Here is a 24,653-nt window from a genome sequence, read left to right as displayed (position 1 = left end):
ATCCTTGTATAGTTCAACAATGCTTCTTTCTTCTATCCACCTAAAGGAAAATGATCTGACAAAATCATTCCATTAGTTAATGGAATTTTCTAGAAGGGTCATGAACTAATTTTGAGCATAATCTTCCAATGATAAGGTGAATAAAGTCATGGCCACATCGTCTTGATCTTCTTTAATATGATTACCAAAGCAAGCTAATTCAAAGTCACAAATGTTCCTTCGGGGGTCTTCAGTTTTTCTCACCATAGAAAAGAGGTATCCATTTATTGTTCGTGGGAAAAGGGTGAGGTGCCCCATGGATACTCTCAAAATTCAAAGGGCTGATAGCATATTGAATCTATAAGGCGAAATCCTTCTCCTCATACTTACCCTATCTATGGAGTATCAGGAGAATCATCATTCCTTTGATATGTTAAAAATGTTGACTTAGCTACTTCCAAGACTTAGCTATATTGGAGTCGCCCGAAGAGGGTTTATCTTGTAATTAGAGATATTCTCTTCAAAAGTTTGAAGCTGAATCTTCAGATTACAGGGAGGTTGACAAGTCCTCCTTGACAACCACGACAAAATGTTGCCTCAAAATCTAGCAAGTCTTACAGAGGGGTATTCTACAAGGCAAGCACTAGACTAAGTGACAACAATGAGGTATGAACCATTGTCACCACAATCACTACCCCCTGCACTTTATGGACTTTCACCAATGGGAGGCTTCTTGTTATAGGTCACCAATGAGAGATATTCTAGGTGTTAGGGGTTAAGGTGACACCTGAGGCTATTAGAGGCTTCTTAAGTACAAGGCTCAACCAAACGAAATAAGGCAATTCACATCCTCTAGAAAGGCTTAATTAGGGCATGCTAGACCTAGGGCTTAAGAAATAACAAGTAAAATGGAATACCCTAAGGTCAAAAGGTTTCCAGACAATGAATCTTAGCAAGCCAATGGCATATGAAACCTTCAAAAAGTTCTCAATTTGAAGCTTGACAAAACTAGGGTTTACCTAGGGAAAACTAGCTAGGGTAAGAGAATTAAGGCTTAAAATGGAAAGATTAGCCACCAAAGAAGGTTGATTTTGAGGCAACCAAGTCTTCTCTTGATGTTGAATCCTTCCACCACCCAAAGTTTGTCCTCCAAACCAATTCACACTAGCGCTAATTAAGTTGCTTATCCTTAAGAGGGTCGAAGTTAAGAGAGAGAAAGTGAGTGAAGTTCAAGTTTATGGATAAAATGAGGTTTGATCACCAAATTGACAAGCCTAGTTCCTAGCCCTTGGGTTGATGTAATTTATGGGTGCGATAGATTAGCTAAATCTTGAAGTTTAAGGATGTTTTGATGCCCTAACACAAAACTCTAACCATTATCTTTGTGGGGGATCAATATCACTTAGAAGAACTATTACAAAGATTCACCAAGGGGATTTTCATTCACATTTCATATATGAGTAATGCATACAATGATGATATCTAGATTCTATACAATTGATCTTCAATAATAAATGGTGCAACAGAAAAACCCTAGATAATCAATGCATTCCATACATTAGACATAAGATCAAAAATTTATCAATAACAAGGTTCACTTACAAAATAAAATGCATGTATAATCCACTATTGATCCAAGATAACTCCTCCAATGCCAACGAAATAGCTCCAATAGTCAAAATTCTCCATAGATCACATCTTTCCAAGATACAAGAGGGCCGAAAATCTCCATGGAGGGCAGAAATAATCGCAAGTGATGATGAATAGAAATGAATGGGCCTCTCCTCTATTTATATGAGTAGGACCTAATATTAGCCTAATGACACCTCTAAAACAAGTCTGATCATAAAATATGCTTGGGTTACAAGCCAACCCACTAACGTTAACAGTAAATGCCATCACAACTCCACATGTGTGAGTGGTTTCTAGGTTTGACGTCATGCTAAGAAAGAGCTCCAAATGCCATGTCCAAGTGATATGAGGTGTCCAAGATGATGTAGAAGCATGTAAAAATCAAGATATGAGGGTTGGCCCTCAAATCAACCTCATTGCCTCCCCTGTGGTCCCAAGATCCAGTTGGGGCACCACAAAGTTGTCTTCGTGGGTTTCTAACTGCTCAAAGTGGCCTTCTCTGCTCTAGTGTCGAGGGCTTTGTTACCGCTCAATTTAGCAGGGGTCCTAGGAGGGGTTCCAAAGGGACTACTACTAGACCAAATGGAAACAACGGGACAAGGACCCACTGTCACCTCAGTCAATGTCCCCTCCTCTTTACGAACTTTCACTGATGGGAGGAGTCCCGGTATAAGGGAAATCACTAAAAATGATAATTCAATGATTAGTTATGATGAGGTTTCCCAAAGCTTATTCAAAGTAGAGGCTCAGATAATGGTTTGCTTGCTTCAAAAGCAAGGCAAGGGGCTCTCCAGGAAAGGTTCAAAGGGAGAGCGAGACCTAGGGGGTAAAGATGCTTTCTTATGAAGGATGCCCTAGACCTAAAGCTCCCCAAGGTTCCTCAAGTGGCCCTGTGAGATAAAGAATGATGAGAATATGGGACCACAAAAGGGTCCTTGTGAAAGTCCAAGCTTGACCTAGGGTTCTGAATGATCCTTAAAAGTGTGTTTAGGTCAAGGGAGGATAGGGAAAGCTCACAAGAATGATTAACTTCCGTTGATGAGCAAAGAGGCCTCTAGAATTGCCACTAACCAAAGAAGACCTAGACCAAAACAACTTCAGAGCTAGGGCTCGATGTTTCTCACAAACCAACCGTAGGATATGCCTCAAATTTGGAGGGCTTGTAAGGGACACCCCAACGCAGTTCCTTACCAACTCACTATGCAAGATGATGGCTACAATGAATTTCGCTGGATGCCCTAGCTTGGTCCTCCAGGGTTATGGCAACAAATGGTAGAAGGATAAAAATGGAGTTTGGAGTGATCACCAAGGATTGAGGCTAGTGCCTAGCCAATTGTGGTGAATGGAGTCAATGTGAATTTGATCTTGGGATTTTTGCCCTATCAAGGAGTCCTTCTGCAACTTTGCTAGCCCTAGAGAGGCAATAATTAGGTCACAAGAGGAATTTATACTGTCTTCACAAAATTGATGGAGTTTCAAGGTGAAAGGTATATAACCCACCCCTAGGAATAATTCGTTCTTCTTGCCAAGATGAGTAACATATGCAATGAGCCAAGATTACAAGTATTTAATGATTTCACATCTATTATTAGGGCACAAGTAAAGTCAAAGCATAGCGTTCCATACATTAGACATAAATCATCAATAAATCCCCAAGAAGAAAAACACGTACATGACAAAAAGAGTATATCCATCCATCACATTTGCAAATATGAAGCTCCAAGATAAAATAGCAAATATCCAAATATTAAAATGAATCAATAAAACTCCAATTAATCCTTCAATTGCGGGTCCGAATTCTTTTAGAGAGAAGAAACCCAATCCAAGTGATTATGAATGTTACAATGAGGCTCTATTGTATTTATATGAGCCTTTGAGTAATTCGAATGGTCTAATTTAGCCTAATGATGCCCCTACAATAAAATAATGTGCAAAATAATCTCACTTTGGTGACAGGCCCACCAAATAGCCCCAAAATATGAATAATTAGCCACTCAAGTGGGCCGAAATGACAATACAATAGCTAGAAGGGCCGTTGGAAGGACAAATGAAGTCCCTCATGTGCCATAATGAATAGGGGGCTCCAATTACAATGATGAAGGGGGTGGCCCCTTAATCTCCAAGCAAATGACCTATGGTGCTCCCAAGTGGTTGTGGGGGCACAAAGAACATCCTCATGGGGCGGGGGAGGCTAACTCCTTGTGGATTCAATGGACAAATGTGGGATCCAGATGGGAGATATGTGAAAAGGGGTTATAATAAGTGGAGGGGAGTGATCTATGTGGTGTCGGGAAGCGAGACCACACAACCAAAATCGGGATTTACCATGTAGTGCCACTCCTAAAGCTAGTAGCCAATAAGGGAGATCCCATAGGACTAGGATACAAGACTAACCACCAAATTGGACAAGGGGACAAGAGTACAGAACAAGCCCATTCTTTTCCTCGAATTCCCCCACTAATCCATGTCCAGATGTGTCCATGATAAGTAAGCAAAAAGACCCAACTACATAATGAAAGTCATACCTTTAGGGTTGGAAGACCCATCTTCAAACATATGATCATAACAAATGGGTGAGGGCACATAATGGATGGCTTAGGTGGCATAGATGCTGGCACCTCAAGCTATCTAGTGGCTGTAAGGGGCTGCCAACTGATGACAATCTAGGAGAAAAATTTCTCCCATGGGTGTCACCTATTGGTAGTGGGTAACAGGCTTCTCAAGGTGCAACTAGCCTTCCCTAGTCTCTGAAGGTGAGACCATCCTCATTTGAGCCTTGAATCAACTGCCATCCATTAATTGGTGTTAAGGGTGACCTTGGGGCATGTTGTGTCATCCTCAAGAATCATCAAATCGGGTGCAAAGTCAACCAATGTCCTGGGTGCAAGAGGTGCTCTGGAACATGTGTCATATGCTACTGTTGCTAGGAGGCCCAAGAGTCTTGACGCTTCACCTGCTTGTGCCAATATGTTTCTCTAATGACTTGGGTACTTGTGGAGAAGGTGGTGCCCAAGAGATGGGTTGCTAAACCACCTGACAATCACAACACAGATTCTAGTGAAAGCAACCAATCATTAGGGACAAAAATCATTATTGCATCTAAGTGAACCAAGCTTGAGTGTCATGGGTTATTTAATACTTCATATAAGGATCCCCTTCTAAAATCATGGCCTTGAACTCGCAATGGTGTTTTCTCCCTAGGTAGGAGTGGCTAAAGGACAACCCTATTAGGTGTTTCTAGCCTCAAAGGGGAAGTAACATTTCCTCAGTCCACCCTTTAATTGATAGGTGTTAGTGAATAATAATGATGGTAACAGAGGGGATAAGACTTCATGGCCAAGTGCCATGGTCAAAGGGACTGATTGATGGGGGTATCCACATCCTGAGTGTATAGATTTTCCTTTTGTGGATGTGTGAGTTACCAACTCGGCCTTTGTTTTTCCACCCCTCTTGTGCGCCTTTTACTTTTTCTTGATCTTCTCTATATTATTGCTCATAGCTCAAGGGTCAAAGTTTGCTTTAAATGATATCGTAGTTGTATTACCCCTTTAATGATGAGTTATTTCATTGCTCACTAGGGTTGGGACATGCAAGGGTTCCTTCCTTTGATGTAATGGAACAACATGTGGTCAAGAATTGGGTGATGGCCATATGAGTGAGGTAGAGCTCATGCTAGACTTTTGCCCATGTGCAAATTCTTATGTTCCTGGCCATATTTTGCATTTTGATATTCTTTCTTTTAATTTTGTTGTGGCCATGATATTCTCTTTCTGTTTCTTTTAGCTGCATCAACCTCTTGGGCCAATGTTCCTAGGTATGTGGACATATGGGTGTTAAATCCAAAGAATCAATGGTCAGTTGAACCCGAAGAATGGAGGTGAGATATGGGTTTGTAATGTATGATGGATAGTGTTAAGTATGGTATATGGGAAAATGGAACTACACTACCTCAATCCAGGCTTACCAAGCAGTGCCCCTCCTATACTCATTGAGCAATTAAGGGAGGTCCCACTGACTAGGATCGAAAATTAACCTCCCATTTAAGGTGAGAGAACAAGATCACGGTCAAAGCCCATCCTTCTTCCAACTCACTCCATAATCCATATCAAATGCACAAAAACAAACAAGCATAAGCACCCGATTGCAAAATGACCAAAGTACCTTTTGAGTGGAAGCTCATCTTCATCCATGTGCTCATGTTAGACAGGTGAGAAGCATATGGCTGATGCAAGTGGCATAGATAAATGGCATATCATTAGCTAGTGGTGGCTATCAGGGGTTACTGGCTGCATGGCTGACTGGTTGGCTGTCAAGAATAGGAGAAAAGTTTTCTCCTATAGGGTTACCGGTTACCCATTTTGGTGGGTATTACCATGGAACCTCTTGCAAAAGGGAAGTTCAAGATTTTGAACAAGAAGCTTTTCTTGGTGGAGAACACCTTCCTCACAATGAGGGAATTTTGGGTTTCCTTGACTTGTTCTTCAAAGAAGAGGGTGCATGGATATTGAAGGGGATTTCTTGCAAGATGGGTGTGCTAGACGGTGAAATTTCCTTATAGGTTTACACCCCTATGATAGATTCTTTCATTTATGACACTTGGCATATTCTACTTTTGGTCGATGTAAGCTTATGACACATTCTATAGCATTTATGACAGATTCCTCTTATGTAATTATGGAAAATTTATAATGGATTCATTACACAGTTATGATAGATTTCTTTTCACTGAAGAATGTGTAAGAGATAGGGTGCATTGTTTGGGAGAGATTCTTTTGTATGTGGGTTGCTCTCTTTGAGGTCTATCATTAGCAGTTATATTTTTTAATTACTTTTCCCTCATATTAACTTTTACTAAATGAGGGAGTGCACACTCATTAGGATTATAGATTCTTACAAGTGAGGTGTGTGAACATATAGTGTGTGAGTGTGAATGCTTGAGACAAGGCATTGTAGTCCCTTGAGGATATTGTTGTATTTTTCTGTGTTAATGAGAACACACTGATTGTTGTTAGATAATTTTACCTTATTTTTTGCTACATTCATGCTATGGTTTGTGTTAACTTTTGGGGTTGAAAAGTGTTTACACCATACTTGGGGGTGTTTCATGTGATGTGGAGTGTATGGTGTGATGCCTATCATTTCTTCCATCTTAATGGACATACAAGTTGAATATAGCTTACTCATGTGTTGCTATACCTTGAATTGATGCCTATGTGGCACATTTCTCTAGAAAGTTGGTTTCCTATGTTGTACCTTGGTGACATTATTCTTGAGTTGCACATGATGGATGGCTTGGTTGCTTGTGTAGAAGGAAAACCCATTTCAAGGAGAAGCATTAGGGCATTTAGGGAGAGGGTGTTGAGCCCAAGTTAGAATGGGCTCACTTGGTTGCATACATGGAGGCTCATGCTTGACTTGAGGATGCTGGCGATGATGAGAATTCATGGGGGTGTGGTGGGCCTAAAGGAGCACACTGCTTAGGAGGTAATATTGGAGCATTGGAGACCTTTGGAGGAGAGCATTGGACATTGTCTTGTGGAGTTCTCACCTTAAGACCCTTGCTTGATGGATGTGCTTGCCTTGGAGCTTTACATGTGTCACTTTAGAGTTGGAGCACTTTATAGGTGGACCTATCTTGGGATTAGTTAGGTTGCTTGAGATGGTTTGGGACCTTGCCTACTTTACTATTGTTGGCCTCCCTCAACTATTCTGTTTATAGGGAGGAGAGAGTCTTTAGTTTCATTCATCATATTGATTATTCACATCATCATGTCTTAGAGATGTCAACTTCAGTAAATTTGTATCTTCCATATATTAGCTATTCTTCATTGTACTTCATGTTCTTGTCTAGTGTGCTAGGGTTCTTGTGTCAATGCAAGGAAGGCATTAGAGTTAGATTTTTTCCCTAAGAGGACAATGAGAGCTAAGTTTTGGGAGAACCATAGAGGAGTAAAGGGAGCACTTGTTCTTGTGGTTCTTGTGAGAAGAAGATGGGTTTGTGGCATTGGAAACCCAAGGATTACTTGGAGTGCTAGATGTGGAGAAGATAGTGGAAGATTATCTTGTTTTCTCTTGTACACTTGTGTGATGCAAGTGTAGGTGCTAAAGAGGATTTGTCACTGTGTATGCTAGCTCATTGTGGATTTTTGATGCGGCGATCAGCTTTGAGTGGGAGTGATTCCTTGCTAGGACAAGTTGGTGGATAAAGTTTGCTAGTGAGTGTGATCTAGATTCTTGTGGTTGCACTAGCTAGGGTTTGGACATTGGAGAGCATTGGAGAGTTCTAGCTTGTGATAGAAGTGAAGGACTATCTTTTACCAACTTGGGATAAGTTGTTGGTATGTAATTGTAGTTGAAACTTCATTCTTGAACCCTATGTATATATGAAGTATGCTCTGCTGTTCAAACTGTGTATTTGCAGATTTTATATTTAGTTTATATTCTTATGCTGAACGAGTAGTTTCTGGGGCTGTTTGGTATGCAGGTTTATGACGAACAACTTGTTGACCGGCTTGACAAACATATAGAAATGAAATGGTCAGATTTGCTGCTGTGATAAATTTGCTGTGTGTCGGGATTTGTGCGGCTGGAAAAATATTTCCCTCGAAATATAATTGTTTGGTGTTTTTTTCCTGCTGCCTTGTGTATTTGGTGGGACAGAAGTGAAATATATAGTACTGGATTTTATATTTTAGATTCAGCGATAAGGCTGAAAGTTCATAGATAAAATAAGATAAGATAATTATATTAACGTCTGACTAGTGACCACAATAGTAGGTAAATGGACTGGAGAGTACAACTAGTATGAAAACAATGTGGGAGTGTAAGTGCGACTGCTTGAAAATGTCGAAAACAATATAAAGAAAGAACCCTACGTAAGTATAACATCAGAACATATGTGTAAAACTGTGACAAATGTATGGTGATAAAAAGCAGTAAGTGAGTTTGTCCTAGACTGGAAAGGTGGACAACTCAAGAATCTGTCAAGAGAGAGAGTGAGAAAGAGAGATCAGACAATGAGGCCGTTGATGTCAAGGTCTCCTGAGTCTGATGGCTGAGGGAGAGGGGGGAGAACTAGGCATTGGCTCACATTAAGAGGTTATTTTTGAAATTTTCACAGTTTGTGTAGATCAGATTTGATCTTTTTATAGGGCTGATCTCATCTTGATATGTTGTGTTTGTCTTCTAAGTTTGTTATTCAACATGTCGGCTTATGTAGATGCGAAACCTTGTTTGGGGTTTCAATGTTAACATTTTATTCGTAGCAGAAATTCTTTGAGTGCAGATCTGTGTATCATGTGGATGTAAAATTATGCCATTAACCACCTAGGAATATAAGAAATGAATGTTGACTAGATTGGCTTTAATCCAAACCATAAAAGCACACTAATACACAAAAATAATGATTACAAAACAAGGTTGGCCATGGCGGTATGTGAAGATTACACCATCATTTCAACATATATTTCAGAGTTGGTCTTGCAGTCATAGATACGTGTGTCACCACATTTCCCATTTTTCCAGCAAAAAATTCGAAATTTGTCGAATTTGAAGGAGATCCAAATTAATTTGGAACAAATTTGCCAAACTCAAAATCCAATCTCATTGTGAATTCCAACTCAATATCTCGGCAATAAATTCGGCGAATTTGGAGTCGGTTTGTGATGAAATTCAGCGGTGGCGTTGAAATTCGGCAAAGGCGGTAGTATTATTCACGTGTGTTTTTTTAGTTTCTTGTGGTTTGATGCGATCCGTGTGGTTTTATTGGGTACCCAAGGTTTTCGACTTTTCGTTACCCCCGAGGATGCAACGTGGGTTGGCCGGAGTGGAATTTTTTCCTTTCCCTCTTCCAGACTCGAGGTAAACCATAAAACTTCTGTTCCGAGGTATACTCTGTGTGACTGTCTCGACTGTCGATTCAAATTATGCAGGCATGTTATAACTTATAGCAGTTATAGGTGTACAGACTTACATATATTTGGGGACAGACCTACTTATACACTTACCTACAAACTTACAGAGTTTGGTTAATTTATATTTTCATTTTATATATATATATATATATATATATATTTCTTAGTATGTCAAATTTTATTCCAAAAATTTTCGCTGTTGATTTTTTGTCGAACTTCAAGTTCGTCGAACTCAAATTCAAATTCAAACTAGGTGACAAAGATAGATACCATCATTCAGATGCAATTCTATCGTTTTACTACCATTAATCAGATGCAATTTAACGTAGCTACTTGCAAAGAACAAAAGCCATCCTTGGTGGCAATCTTGAAATGGATGAAATTCAGTTTTATTCAAGTTGCACCATTTGAGCTGTTCACAAAATCAGTAGACTAACTCCTGCTATTATCTTCCCTTCGTGTCTAAAATAAATTTGTCTTACTTTTCAAGGTTTTAAATTTTGTTTAAGCCACTGGTTGAGAATAGAAATGGCGCATTTGTCTTTCAGGGAATAATCCATGTTAATGAATGTTGGACTTAGTGAGAACCTTTTTACTCGAGTAATGAAATAACTTATATGATTTTGTTTTCAAACAATGGTTTTCTTGTCTGATCAGTAAAGGGTGAAACCTGTAAAGAGTTGAATTTTTTCATATACAGCTTATTTTAAACTAATCTCCAGAAAATTGAACTCTTCATAATTACATTTGGGATTTTTTTCTCAATAATTTTAGCAGAAAGTCACTATGGAACATTTTCTAACTAATGTGCTTAATTATGTAGGCCAAAGGAGTCATCTTTCATAAACATGGCAGCTGGAGCTACAGAGGATGTAAGTATTTTCGCAGATTCATGATATCTTAGGTAGCACATAAAACTATCACAGAAAATGAGACTGACGATATTTCTGCTTTTAATAATTTTCTCCCGGAATATGTCTTTTTTCAAAGCACAAATGTAATGCCAGAAGCTGCTTTGAATTTCCTGGAATCACCGTTGTGCATGACTTCACTCTTCATGAATCTCTGTTTAGTTTCCAAACTGGCATTGAGTGCTTCCTCGTCATCAAGATATGCATTAATATGATTACCTTTGTTCCTTTGGCATTAAAAGAGGTTTTAATGTTCCAATCCTGAAACTGTTATTGTATTGCCAACATTGATAATTTGATATTAGTTGCCAAAGTACTTTTTTTGTGGAATACTCCTACTGAGTGCTGAATAATGCCAACAGTCAAAGCTTGTCACGTCTTTGTTTATCTCAATGAATAGGCGATGATAACCATATAACTCTGTCAAAGAGTGTCTCACTAGGATTAAAAAGTTGCTCAACCTTTCCCCTCAATATATTCCCTCTGCACATTGTCATGTTAGAATCCGATTTCTGTTAATCAAGGTTGTCATTGATGTCAATATGGCAGTGTTTGTGATGGCAAATTCTTGTGATCATAATGTTGCCCATGAAGGACCCAAGGGCTGAATACAACATATGGAATGAATATATATATACAGACAGAATAGAAGCAGTAGACCCAAGGAGGAAAGCCAAGGAGAAGCAGATCCGTGAAGTAACAGGAGCAAGAAGCCAAGGAGGGAAGCCATCAGGGAAGCCATTGGAAGACAAGAACAGGAGCCATCAAAGAGTAGCCATCGGAAATCACTGAGAAGCTACAGGAAAGCCAAGCCAAGAGTAAGAGTCTGTTACAATTTGTTTTTATTGAAATATCGCATATGCCCAAGAGTAAGAGCCATATCGGAGATATCGCATGAAATATCGGAGGAGCTAACATAATGGAGGAGTTAACAGTGTTATCGGAGGAATTATATCGGCGGCTTTATTATCTGTTACCACTCGAATTCCCCGATTGCGATTTGAGCTGCGGACCCGACTGCTCCAATAGAACACGCCCTAATGTAATATCGCGTCCGCCTCGTCGGAAGTCATATCACTAGTCTTAAAGGAATGTCACACTAAAACTGCGATTGCGATAATACATGCGGACCCGAACAAGTTATAGTAACAACCCTAATATAACATCGCATCTGCCATATCGGAAGTCTTATAGGGTTGTCACGGCAAAACCTCCGATTGCAATATTATTATGGACCCGTTGCACCATTATAACATGATTTAATATCATATCGCATCCTCTCCGTCAGTGGTAGGAGCATCGGCTATATCGGAAAACAGAGCATGAGCACGACTTGTAAAACCTCTGATTTTCATGAAGTTGCGATTGCGATTAAGGTGATGACGTGGATGTGGGACCTCCATGTGGGTATAGCCTCTCCTATGTGATTTTCGTAAATAATAAGTCTATGGGATGAATATTAAAAGTTACTGCGACAGTTAGGATAGAGAGTTGAAACAAAGAGTTGTCTTTGTGCAGAGCTTAGTGTAGTTCATTGTAGACACATTGAAGTTGTGTGGAGACTATTGAAGACCATGATGTATTAGTCATCATGATGTGACTTGGAGATTTTGCTTGGGTATAATGAAGAGCAATGGTGATACCTTCTATGAGACAAGGTTGTCATTAATGATGTAGCATGGAGACTACAGTGAAGCTGTAGATTGACAGAACTCAGTGAAGAAGATTTTGGGAGCCGTGAATTACTATAAAACATATCTAGACAAAGTATAGCAGTGGGTTGGAGCCCAGAGGGTTGGTGCCCTGAAGGTTGGAGCCTCGAACAAACAAGGTAGTTGCATTGAAGGATAGGGTTGGAGCCTTAGAGGATCGGTGTCCTCAAGAAACTAGGTCGGAGCCTGTACCAGAGAATGGTTGGTGCCCTAGGGGTCGGAGCCTCTAAATTCAAGGTCGATGCCTTGAGAAGATAGGGTCGGTGCTCTAGAGGTTGGAGCCTCACAAAAGACCAAGTTGGTGCTTGGCAATAGGTTGGAGCCTGGAGAATTGAAGATCGGTGTCTTCATCAAGGGTTGGAGCCCTATATATTGTACGTGATTCATTATAAAGATTATATTAATAAAAGCATTTATTCCTATTGCTTATTTTGTGTTCTAAATATAATTGATTTAATTGGTAAAAGTAACAATTGAAAAGGAATACTGATTCAACCTCCCCTCTCAGTGTTTCCAACAATTGATATTAGAGCTAGTACCTTCACTCAAAACCTGATAGCTTGAAGGTTGATCAATTATAACACAAATGGTGAAGCCAAGGAAGAAAGTCTCCAATCCTCCTAAAGATATGTCTCCCTCAACCATTGAAGTTGAAATCAATCAATTTGTGAAGGCTCCGTTGTTCAATGGAAATTTTGATATATGGGAAGCAATAATGAGAAATTTCTTAAAGACTCAAGGTATTGAACTTTGGAATTCAACGATTGCTGATAGCATGATGGATGGAGAATCCAAGGAGTACAATGCAAAAGCAATAAAGGCAATCTTTAATGGACTACCAGATTCTATAAACGACAATTTAGGAAAGTGTTTGTCAGCAAAGGGTATATGGGACAAACTTCATGACCTTCACTTAAAAGGAGCATTGACCATGACCACTAGTCAAGAAAATGATGGAAAGCAAGAAGGAAATCCACAACCCATCTTGGAAGCTGAAGATAAGAGTGATAACATCAAGGCTAAAGAAGACCTAGAAGATGAAGAAAATGAAAAAGATTTTGAAGAAGATCTCCTCACTAAACTTATGGCTGCCATGGAAGAGATTATCAGTTTGAAAAAGGAAAACGGGGAACTTAAGAAGAAAGCACTAGCTGGTGACCAAGACCAAACAAGGAAGGAAGTTGACCTTGTCAAGCTTCAAGTACAAGAAAGGAATGAAGAGCTTGCCAAGCTTAAGGAGGAATTTCATCAAAACAAAAGAAAGCATCATGAAGAAGTCATATCCATGACAAATCAATTGGATAAGGCAAAGAAACGGGAAGATACCTTGTCAAGCCACCTTGAACAAAGGCACAAAAGCTTGACCGAACTTGAAGCAGAGATTGGTCAATACAAGGAAGAGGTTTCCGCTCTTAAATCTCGACTAGAAGAAGTAAGAAAGCTAGTACAAGGAGCTAAGAAGACAATGGAAGCATTGGCAATCATAAAAGGACAGGTTGATGAAGCAGAACAGGAAAGAAACACCATGAAATGTTAACTAAAAACAAAGGATGAAGAAATCTTCAAACTAAAATCTGACATCAACCTTTTCAAGGCCGAAACATGTGAATCTACTAGGATCAAGGAAGAAATGGAGAGCAGTATAGCAAAAGAAAATGAAGAAATCTTCAAAATGAAGTCAGATTTCATCTCCCTTAAAATAGAAGCAAATGAAGCAATATGTATCAAGGAAGAGTTTGAGAAACAACTTGCTAAGAAGAATAATGATTGCGAAAGATTGGAAGAAGAGATTGTCTCCCTCAGGAAAAAGGTTGAAGGAATGGACAAAATCTTGAAGAGCTCTCAAGCCTTGGATGACATGCTCAACCATCAAAGATCTCCATTTGATAAATCAGGTCTTGGCTATGAAGGTGAATCCTCAAGCAAGAATGATAATACTTCAAACAACAAAGATGTGAGGAAGTCAGAAAGAAATGTTGATGCTCCCAGTTTTAGCAAAGGTAAGGATAAGAGTCAAGGCAACAATGAAGGAAGTCCTGTTCCAAGAAGAAATGTAGATGATGTCAAGGATGCGAGAAGCAATGGTTATCATCAAAGGATCTCAAGGCAGAAAGACTTCAGAAGTACATCAAGGAAATCTCCATCTCCCAAGCACCAAAGTTTATTTCTTGGTCATTGTTATGCTTGTACAAACTTTGGACACATGGAAAAAGATTGTAGGGCATATCATAAAGATAGATATTGTGGTCCCCAACAATCTCCGAGGAACAATTTTGCAGGAAGAAATCATGAATTCTTATTCATGAACAACATAGAATGCTTCAAGTGTCATAACATTGGTCATATGGCATGTGATTGTAACTTGACTTGGGCTCCTACACAAGCTAGAACCATGCCAGAGAAGAAAGTCACACAAATATGGAGAAGAAAGCAAATACAATCCGAAAATCTCCTGAACTCTCCAGCCAACAACACATGTTGTTGACTTGATGAAGATATCCTTGATATTCCGAGTGTTTGATGATGGGATTCTGCCAAAAGGAGACCATGCATATAGTTAGGGGGAGCTTGTGATTCTTGATCATTATTGCAGAAGCTATCCGCAAAAGGATCCTTATGAAATCCTTGATGAGTTATATTAACAATCATTCTTTGATAGATCATTTCTCAGGAACACTCCATTGAAGAACATGATCTCTTATCTATCCAATGGACTGTTGTTGAAGATGTTTTTTTACTTGATTACTAAGTAGAAATTGGAGTAGCAAAGAAGGCCATCTAATGCTAAAGAAATGGGGCAAAGAACTATGTTGCTATTATTACAGAAGTTGAATGTCTCGACTCAGGGATATGATGTAAGAACAGGTAAATTATGGAAACAAATAGAGGCAACCTTCAAACAAACAGTTACATCTAGGAATGGAGCTTGAAGAAAGAGCTTGTCAATCAGTAGAAAGAATTTAAAAGATAGTCACAGATTGGATATCAAAATTTGCTAGTGGAGATAACTTGCAAGAACACAAAAAAAGGGCTCATCAAAAGGATTGTAGAAAGGAGAACTCAAGTTGACACTGATCACTTAGAAAAATAGCAATAGTGAGGCACAACCTCTCACCATTTCATCCAAATGCAATGATGTTGAAATGTTGGATGGCAATGACTTAAGGGGAAGCACAGAGATACAAAGGAACTCGGATCTGAAGAGAGATAGCAAGAAAGACAATTTCAGTGGCATTTTCTCTTGATTCGGACTATGAAGGCCTCTTAATTCTGACTGTGGAGACAACAGAATATGGATTGAAGCATAAAAACTTGGACTTGAACATTTGGTGTGTGGCTATTTGGAATCTGTTTGGAAGCATTGAAGTGGAGCATCTTTAAGCATTGTTGAAGCCATGATAAAGTAGTTTTTTGAGACATGAAGAAGGGATAATGTGCTAGTTGATGATAAGGCATCAATCCTTCTATCTTGAGTAAAAAGAAGAGCACTATGACAGGGGGAGTAACATACCCATGAAGATCTACTATTCATGAAGAAGAGTAGCAGCTTGACAGGGGAAGTACTTGGGCACCTCGTTTGCCATTGATGTCAAAGGGGGAGATTGTTAATCAAGGTTGTCATTGATGTAAATATGGCAATGTTTGTGATGGAAAATTCTTGTGATCATAATGTTGCCCATGAAGGACCCAAGGACTAAATAGAACACATGGAAAGAATATATATATATACAGACAGAATAGAAGTAATAGACCCAAGGAGGAAAGCCAAGGAGAAGCAGATCCGTGAAGTAACAGGAGCAAGAAGCCAAGGAGGAAAGCCAAGGAGAAGCAGATCCGTGAAGTAACAGGAGCAAGAAGCCAAGGAGGAAAGCCATCAGGGAAGCCATTGGAAGACAAGAACAAGAGCCATCAATGAGTAGCCCTCAGAAATCACAGAGAAGCCACAGGAAAGCCAAGCCAAGAGTAAGAGTCTCTTACAAACTGTTTTTATTGAAATATCGCATATGCTCAAGAGTAAGAGCCATATCAGAGATATCACATGAAATATCGGAGGAACTAACATAACGAAGGAGTTAATAGTGTTATTGGAGGAATTATATCGGTGGCTTTATTATCTGTGACCACTCGAATTCCCTGATTGTGATTTGAGCTACGGACTCCACTGCTCCAATAGAACACGCCCTAATGTAATATCGCGTTTGCCTCGTCGGAAGTCATATCACCAGTCTTAAAGGAATGTCACACTAAAACTGCGATTGCGATAATACATGCGGACCTGAACAGGTTATAGTAACAACCCTAATATAACATCGCATCCGCCATATCGCAAGTCTTATAGGGTTGTCATCTATGAAACCGGATTCGTCCTAACCCCTGGACGAATCCCGAATCGGACGAATCGGACACGATTCTGTCCTGACACGTGTCATATTTCCATGACTCGTCGTGTCATATCCGGGTACGTCGTGTCATGAGCGTGTCAGAAAAATTTGGAACGTGTCACGATTTTTGGAACGATTTTTGGTTTCGGATTCGTTTTTAGGGGTTTAAGTTCGCTGTTTTCATTCGCATTCACTGCTTCTGTATAGACCAACAAGACCACTGTTTCCAAATTGGAAGCTAATACTGATATACATCAATGACTCTGAGACTGGGAGTTGTGCAAAAGCTCTCTGGCAATGACTGTTTTGCTTTATCTTCTTCCTTTTCTTTCATATCAGTCACTGTCAGGCTTCAGCAAATGTTTGTTTCTTGAGCTGATCCCTGGTGGGTTTGCAGAAGCATTGAAGTTAGGTTCTCGTGCAAGTGGGTTCTAGACTTCTAGTGGTTGAGCCTCCAGGGTTTGATCTCCTAATGTTTCCTACTTCATCATTTTGCTACAGCTGTCCTATTAGTTTCATAACAGTGAGAAAATCAAACTTAAATCAACATAAAAACCCCTCACATCTGCAATGTGCATAAATCTAATATGACAGTGGCATAACCTTATTATAATTTTCACTGTTTGTTTCAAAGTGCTCCAGTACAGCTCAGAAAGTACTGAAAATTTTCTAATTATTTGGCACACTTGGCACAGGGAAATTTCATTAGTAACTCATTTATGTGACCAGTACCACTGACATTTATTTGAATTTTGTATGTACTATGCATGCTAATAGCTATAGATGAAGATCTATGTTTGAAATCAATAAATTTGTATCATTAATTAAAATTTGTGTAAGAAATATGCTAATAACTAATTTTTAAGATATATATATATATATATATATATATATATATATATATATATATATATATATATTTTAAATATATATATATATATATATATTTTAAATATATATATATATATATATATATTTTTTTAATAAAATAATATATAACGTGTCCTAACCGTGTCTTGTTCCGGGGTCAGCGTTTCCCGAATCCGACACCACGAATCCCGAATCCTACGTGTCCCGAATCCTCGTGTCAGGTGACTTAGGTTGTCATGGTAAAACCTCCGATCGCGATATTATTACGGACCCGCTACACCATTATAACATGATTTAATATCATATCACATCCGCTCCGTCGGTAGTAGGGGCATCGGCTATATCAGAAAACAGAGCATGAGCATGACTTGTAAAACCTCCGATTTTCATGAAGTTGCGATTGCGATTAAGGTGATGACGTGGATGTGGGACCTCCATGTGGGTATAGCCTCTCCTATGTGATTTCCGTAAATAATAAGTCTATTGGATGAATATTAAAAAAGGGCCTCTCTGATATAATTTTAATATGTGACATCATAAGTCGGCCTCTCCTCCAATAAACGTGTCTTTTGGGTATTGATGAGACTTGTATATATACAAGTTAAAAACTTCACCTCAAGCATTGATCTCGGGCATCTATCACAGAGAAGAAGGACAATTCACAACTCGTGAATGTGAAGTAGCAGAAGAAAGGAAGCCAAAGGTTGAGTGAACGAAAGAGGAAGCCGAAGGTCGAGCGAGCGAAGAAGGAAGCCGAAGGTCTAGCAGAAGAAGAAGGAAGCCGAAGGTCGAGCGAGCGAAGAAGGAAGCTGAAGGTCTAGCAGAAGAAGAAGGAAGCCGAAGGTCGAGTATTTTGTTGATTGGGTTATTTATTGAAACGCTCAGACCTATGTTTGATAATGATTTAGATAACAATTCAAAAGGATGCTTTGCGGATCTAAGAAGATTATCTGAGTATGAACATGGTTGTTTTTAATTGAATGCACAATATGAAACTGCGACAATCACTCCTCTGAAGAAGTCACTCTTGAAGCAGTTACTCCCGAAGCCTCACTTCTGAAGCAGTTACTGCAACAGTTAGGATAGAGGGTTGAAACAAAGAGTTGTCTTTGTGCAGAGCTTAGTGCAGTTCATTGTAGACACATTGAAGTTGTGTGGAGACTATTGAAGACCATGATGTATTAGTCATCATGATGTGACTTGGAGATTTTGCTTGGGTATAATGAAGAGCAATGGTGATACCTTCTATGAGACAAGGTTGTCATTAATGATGTAGCATGGAGACTACAATGAAGTTGTAGATTGATAGAACTCAGTGAAGAAGATTTTGGGAGCCATGAATTACTATAAAACATATCTAGACAAAGTATAGCAGTGGGTTGGAGCCCAGAGGGTTGGTGCCCTGAAGGTTGGAGCCTCGAACAAACAAGGTAGGTGCCTTAAAGGATAGGGTTGGAGCCCTAGAGGATCGGTGTCCTCAAGAAACCAGGTCGGATCCTGTACCAGAGAAGGGTTGGTGCCCTAGGGGTTGGAGCCTCTAAACGCAAGGTTGGTGCTTTGAGAAGAGAGGGTCGGTGCCCTAGAGGTTGGAGACTCACAAAAGACCAAGTTGGTGCTTGGCAACAGGTTGGAGCCTGGGGAATTGAAGATCGGTGTCTTCATCAAGGGTTGGAGCCCTATATATTGTACTTGATTCATTATAAAGATTATATTAATAAAAGCATTTATTCCTATTGCTTATTTTGTGTTCTAAATATAATTGATTTAACTGGTAAAACTAACTATTGAAAATGAACACTGATTCACCCCCTCCTCTGAGTATTTCTAACAATTTCAACTCATTGCAATTTCCATTGTACTTGACTTTACCTCTATTTTATAGTTTGTTTTTCAACGTGAAAGTGAATGGCCTCAGGACAGGCAAGAAATACATCCACATGATTGCTTTTGTTGCTCTGTGGAAAATGCAACCATAATTTCTAACATTGTGGCCCCAAAACTGCTGTTTTACTAAACAACCTTTGGTATCATTTGTCTAATTACTTCTTTCTTTGGCCTTCAAAAAATTTCCAAGCAGTATATAATTCTGGTTATTAACACGCTACAACCTTAGATTTCCAAACTACAACTGTGCTTTTAATAATTCTAGTAAAATTTAAGTAATGATTTTGCTAGGTTGGTTCAGCTTCCATTGTGATGACTTGTTCCTGTGGACTTGAAATTTTTACCTGTGATGTATGAGATTTTATTCCATTCTGCTTCTTGTGACTACATGCTACATTTTATTAACTGCGCAGTACTGAAGTTGTTAAAACTTAAAAAGACATGATTTATGATTTTACTCCAGTTGTAATGATGACACTGTTGTACAGCTTGAGTTACATATTTCCCATATATTGTCATTAAAAATGAACTTTAGATATCATGTTCTTTGTATAAAGAACTGGACGTCAACAGAAACTGCGAAGTAACCTCTCAGTTAAATGCCTTAACCATATCAATCTGAACTCCAAAGTAGGCACCACCCAGCCTGGTTGTTTGGTTTACTACTCTAGTTACAGTATATTAAAAAGATTGTGCACACCTAATTGTGAACAGTGAATTTTATGTTGATAAGGCACAACTTGAACCTGCTCCAGAAATGATGGTGTTAAGAATCATATTATATTGAGACTTTGTATTCATATTTTTATGTAATTTTTATTAGTTGCAGGCATGATACATAGGATGTTGAAGATTTGGCATAGCTCTTTGAATATCCATTAATCATCTTGTGTTTGATATGCAATCATGGTGCCTTTTGTGTATTCTTTCAGCTTTCCTGTCATGAAAAATACATTTTTGTGTTTGATCTTTAGAAAAACTGTCACGAAAACAGAGTTGGAATGAACACATTATTTGAATGGTTTTACAGGCAAGTCATAGTATTGGAATGGCACATGAAAGAGAGCCACTTCTTCCCACTTAATCCTCAGGGTCAGTTATGCTACATTTTAACCAAAGGTTAGTTCTTTGGACGTAATGTTAATTTTAATCACATGAACCACTGTTCCTTTTTGGATTGGCCTAGCATATGCGGTCGCTTTCAATTTTTTTGAAAATAATTGTTTTCTTTTAATTGCAGGCAACCAATAGAATAGACAGGATTTTTTGACTCGTTATTTGGTACAGCATAGGTCAACCATTTCATTCAATCTGTAACAATAAGCAGCTGTAATTTCTTATCCAGCTCCTCTGGTGTCTTCTTTATTTTCATATCTTTTGATATGCAACTCTAAAGCGGCAAGCAAAAAATTTCAAACGAGAAGCTACCTACATTGAGTTCTCTTGACGTGGTGTACTGAAGCTTACATGATGCATGAGAAATGGTCATCATTGTTTTAAGTCTTCTATCAAACAGTGTAAGTCATAGCATCATGACTAATGACTGGAAATCAAAGATTAATATACCATTGGTTGAAAGGAGTACAAGTACAATCTTAAAATTTTGAATACATGAGAATTGTGGAGTAAATATGCACATTGAGCGCCAAAAATTGTCATTTTGAAAGAGAAGGAAGGAGGGCTTATAGATGAGCCTTTTCCGTAATTTTTTTATGGTTTGAATTATTGAATATTCCAAGTTTTCTCCAATTCCTTTGTGACTTGGTATATAGACTATTTTCCATTCATTGCCTGAAACTGTGCTTTAGTTGACTCTTGTACATAAAATGCAGCATCTGTGCCTATGAAATTTTCTGATATGCAGAACCATGGGTTGTTTTCTTCATTATGGGACCTTTGAATGTCCTCATTTTAGATTCGTTAGGCATCGAATGTAGAACACAAATAACATTCCAGGAGATTTTAAAACATGATTGGCCATTTTTAAAGTCATTAGTAACCATATGCATGGATTTGTAGCATTAGGAGATCAATTTAGGTCAATAAACCATGCAATTTTTTATTTAAATACTGAGATATTAAATTGTGAAAATTCAGTGATTCTTTCACAACAATTATTACTGGAAAACTGTTGGACTAATTTATGCTTTACTTTTCTGCCTATTTTTTAGGCATTAACCAACACCCTAAATTTCGTATGTGTACTGATGGTGATGGGCATCTAATAATGTAATGTTCATTATTTGTGTTATGTATGTTTCTTTTATTCTCTTCGGTTTCAAGTACCCCCTGGTATTAGTTATTCATTCCTCGCCATTGTTTTGTCTCCATGTCTCCTTTGATTGCGTTCTGTAGCAGATTCCTTTCCTATTGACGAGGATATGAAGTGTTGAGTATGAACAAACCCACTAAAACGGGTCTACAAGCAAAAAAAGTAGATATTCTCAGTTCTTCCCCACACGACACCTTCTCACGTAACTTTAGCCTATTAAACAAGTCAGAGAATCCAATCAAATCCTTCATATTGAGGAGAATAGTCTAATTATGCAGTTCTGATCGCTTTGGGTTCTCCTGCTTGTTAGATTGCTATTGTTGAATATGTAATGAATGACAATCACATTCTTGTCAAAAATTATTTTGGTTTGCATGCAAAATTTCTATCTGTGTTGTCTTGATTGTTGGTCAAAGTTGTCATTGATGTCAATATGGAATTGTTGGAGATGGCAAATGTCCTAACCCTTGTGATGGATGAATAACCCTTTTGTGATGTTGCCCTAACCTCATTATGCAAACCCTAGGGCAATTAGTAAAATTGAAGAAATCCTTGATGACAAGCCGTAGCTTCTTGATGCCTTAGCCTTGCTAAAATGCCCATGAAACCCTAGTTCTATCTAAACAATGGATAGCTCTAGATTATTGATGCCTAATGTTCATCATAAAACCCTAGTCCTTGTATGCAATCCTAATGAATGAAGATCACATGCACTAGCATGTCAAAATAGTGAAAATTTTCTAGTCCACTTGATGCTCTAATTCCATAAAAGAAATTCTTTAATAGTGCTGTTATGAAAAAATATGCATATGATGAAAGAACAATTACATTTCCATCATTAGAGGTCATACCTTGAAGGGAATATTATCTCATCTTATAGAGGAGGTCATAACCTTTCCAATGAGTGTTCACTTGCCTCCTATTTCCTTACCGTTGAAGTGAAATCAATTTTTGAAATCAGCATATATAAAAAATTGTCAAACTGTCCAAGCTGACTTGAGTAGGCTCATAACCCATGGGAAAGAGGCTTGTCCCTTTAGAATATGGAAAAATCACTATAAATATAAACCTAAATTCGTCCATTCAAGCTCAGATTTTCAGTGGAGACAAAACACGAGGTAGAGACGCAGATGCAACCTAGAAAAGCGAGGAAGACAAGTTTGTGGAATTGTTCTTGGGTTAAATAATCTCCCAAAGGGTTCGAGCTAGGAGTAGAGAAGTTGTTGTAGTTGCCGTGGTCGAAGTTGTTGTGGTCGAAGTTGCCATAGTTGCCGTGGTTGAAGCTGCTGTAGTTGCCATGGTTGACGCTGTCGTGGTTGAAGTTGTTGTGGTCGAAGTTGCAGTGGTTACTGTGGTCGAAGCTGCTGTAGTTGCCGTGGTTGAAGCCGCTGTGGTCGAAGTTTCCGTAGTTTTCGTGGTCGAAGTGTTGATTTATTGGGATTGGACAAATAGAACTTGTTGAAGTGTTCTCTTGAAAACAAAATAAGGCAGAGTTGGAGAACCTTTGAAGAACTTATGAGTAGTGTTTGAAGGAGTGTCCTTAGGAATTCATTGAAGCATAAATTGAAGGCTTGTTGGGCACTATTGAGGCTTGTTGAAGGGACATTGAAGACCTGGGATTGTGTTGAGATTGAAAGGCTATTTTGAATGTTTAGTCAAAGCATTGTTGAAGATCCCTTGAAGTCAAAATTAAGAAGCTTGTTGAGGATATCGTGAAGAGATATCGAGAAAGAATTATTGAAGAGTTAAGCCAATCTTGAAGGCACTCTTGGATATCATAATACACTGATGGGAGCCCTCATAATGTGACCTTGAAGAAAATTGTTTGGGTGAAATGAAGAGTTGTGGTGACAACTTCTGAGAAGATAAAGTTGTCATTAATGAAGTGATTTGTAGATTAAGTGAAGGCATTGTTGAAGGTGAAGATTTATTCAGGGCTGGTTGTAGAAGATATTAGGAGACTTGAGGAATTGTTGAATCCATATTGAAGAATTGAAGCTATGGGTTGGAGCCCTAGAGGATAGGAATCCTCAAGAAGACTAGGTTGGAGCATGTACCAGTGAGAGGGTTGGAGTCCTAGAGGTTGGTGCTTTATAGAGACATGGTTGGAGCCCTAGATTTTGGAGCCTCGTGAAGTCCAAGTCAGTGCTTGGCAAAGTACATGTTGGACCCTGGTGGATTGGAGATTGGTGTCTTCATTTAGGGTTGGAGCCCTAATTATTATTGTACTTGATTTATTGGAAAAAGAGGATTGGAGTTTTCGATATATCTGATTAATAGAAATATTTATTTTATATTGTTCATTTTGTGTTCTATTCATAAGTGATCTAAACTGGTAAAGTAACAATTGTAAAAGAAACGTTGATTCATTCCCCCTCTCAGTATTTCTAACAATTGTTATCAGAGCTAGTACCTTCACTCAAACCCTAACAACTTGAAGGTAGATCCTTAGAACACAAATGGCAAAGCCAAGGAAGAAAGCCTCCAGTGTTACTAAAGATGTCCTTTCTTCAACTATGAAAACAAAAGATAATCAAATTGGGAAAGCTCCATTGTTCAAGCAAAACTTTGATATATGGAACGCAAGAATGACAAATTTCTTAATGGCTCAAGGTTTTGAAGTTTGGGAATCAGCGATTACTGAAAGCACGATGGAAGAAGCATCCAAGGAATATAATGCAAGAGCAATAAAGACAATCTTGAGTGGGCTACCAGATCCTATAAAAACCGAAATGGAAAAATGTTCTTCAACAAAAGATACATGGGACAAACTTCAAAATCTTCACTCAGAAGGAGCATTGACCATGACCTCTAGTCAAGAAGATGATGGGAAGCAAGAAGGAAATCCATAACCCATTAAGGAAGCTGAAAATAAGAGTGAAGACCAGTGTTGAAAATATCGGTATCGACAAAATATCGTTGAGGGTCCAGAAAACATCTTATCGGCAATATCAGCGAAAACGTTGGCAAACATAAGAAATGCATAATATACTCATTTTTTTTGTTATCCAGTTTTTTAAACATATAAAACAATAACAACATGAAATAAACACATTGACACATAAATATGAAGAAAACAATGATATATATGATGTAGT

General features: G+C 38.6%; 2 protein-coding genes across 3 annotated transcripts in view; both read left to right on the top strand.

Moving 5' to 3' along the window:
* LOC149153845 (CMP-sialic acid transporter 5-like) overlaps positions 1 to 21,070 on the top strand; it is a 187,849-nt gene extending 166,779 nt beyond the window's left edge. For both annotated transcript variants that reach the window (XM_089441421.1, XM_089441420.1), the window contains 3 exons: positions 10,348 to 10,396; positions 20,314 to 20,402; positions 20,524 to 21,070. In XM_089441421.1, coding sequence (XP_089297547.1) covers positions 10,348 to 10,396; positions 20,314 to 20,367 — 103 coding nt within the window. In that variant the 3' untranslated portion in view covers positions 20,368 to 20,402; positions 20,524 to 21,070. The remainder of the gene's footprint in view (positions 1 to 10,347; positions 10,397 to 20,313; positions 20,403 to 20,523) is intronic.
* On the top strand, positions 10,406 to 20,303 carry LOC149153846 (uncharacterized). The gene is made up of 2 exons (XM_089441422.1): positions 10,406 to 16,487; positions 17,630 to 20,303. Exon 1 carries the CDS (start codon positions 12,734 to 12,736, stop codon positions 13,682 to 13,684), a length of 951 nt encoding a protein of 316 aa, XP_089297548.1. The 5' UTR covers positions 10,406 to 12,733; the 3' UTR covers positions 13,685 to 16,487; positions 17,630 to 20,303.
* Positions 21,071 to 24,653: the final 3,583 nt, after the last annotated feature.

Source organism: Pinus tabuliformis, chromosome 9, assembly GCF_031772625.1.
Source record: "Pinus tabuliformis cultivar Carrire ecotype Pingquan chromosome 9, CPIR1, whole genome shotgun sequence".
NCBI classification, from domain to species: Eukaryota; Viridiplantae; Streptophyta; class Pinopsida; order Pinales; family Pinaceae; genus Pinus; species Pinus tabuliformis.
Note: the sequence above shows the minus strand (reverse complement) of the source record. Positions and strands in the feature narration are given on the sequence as shown.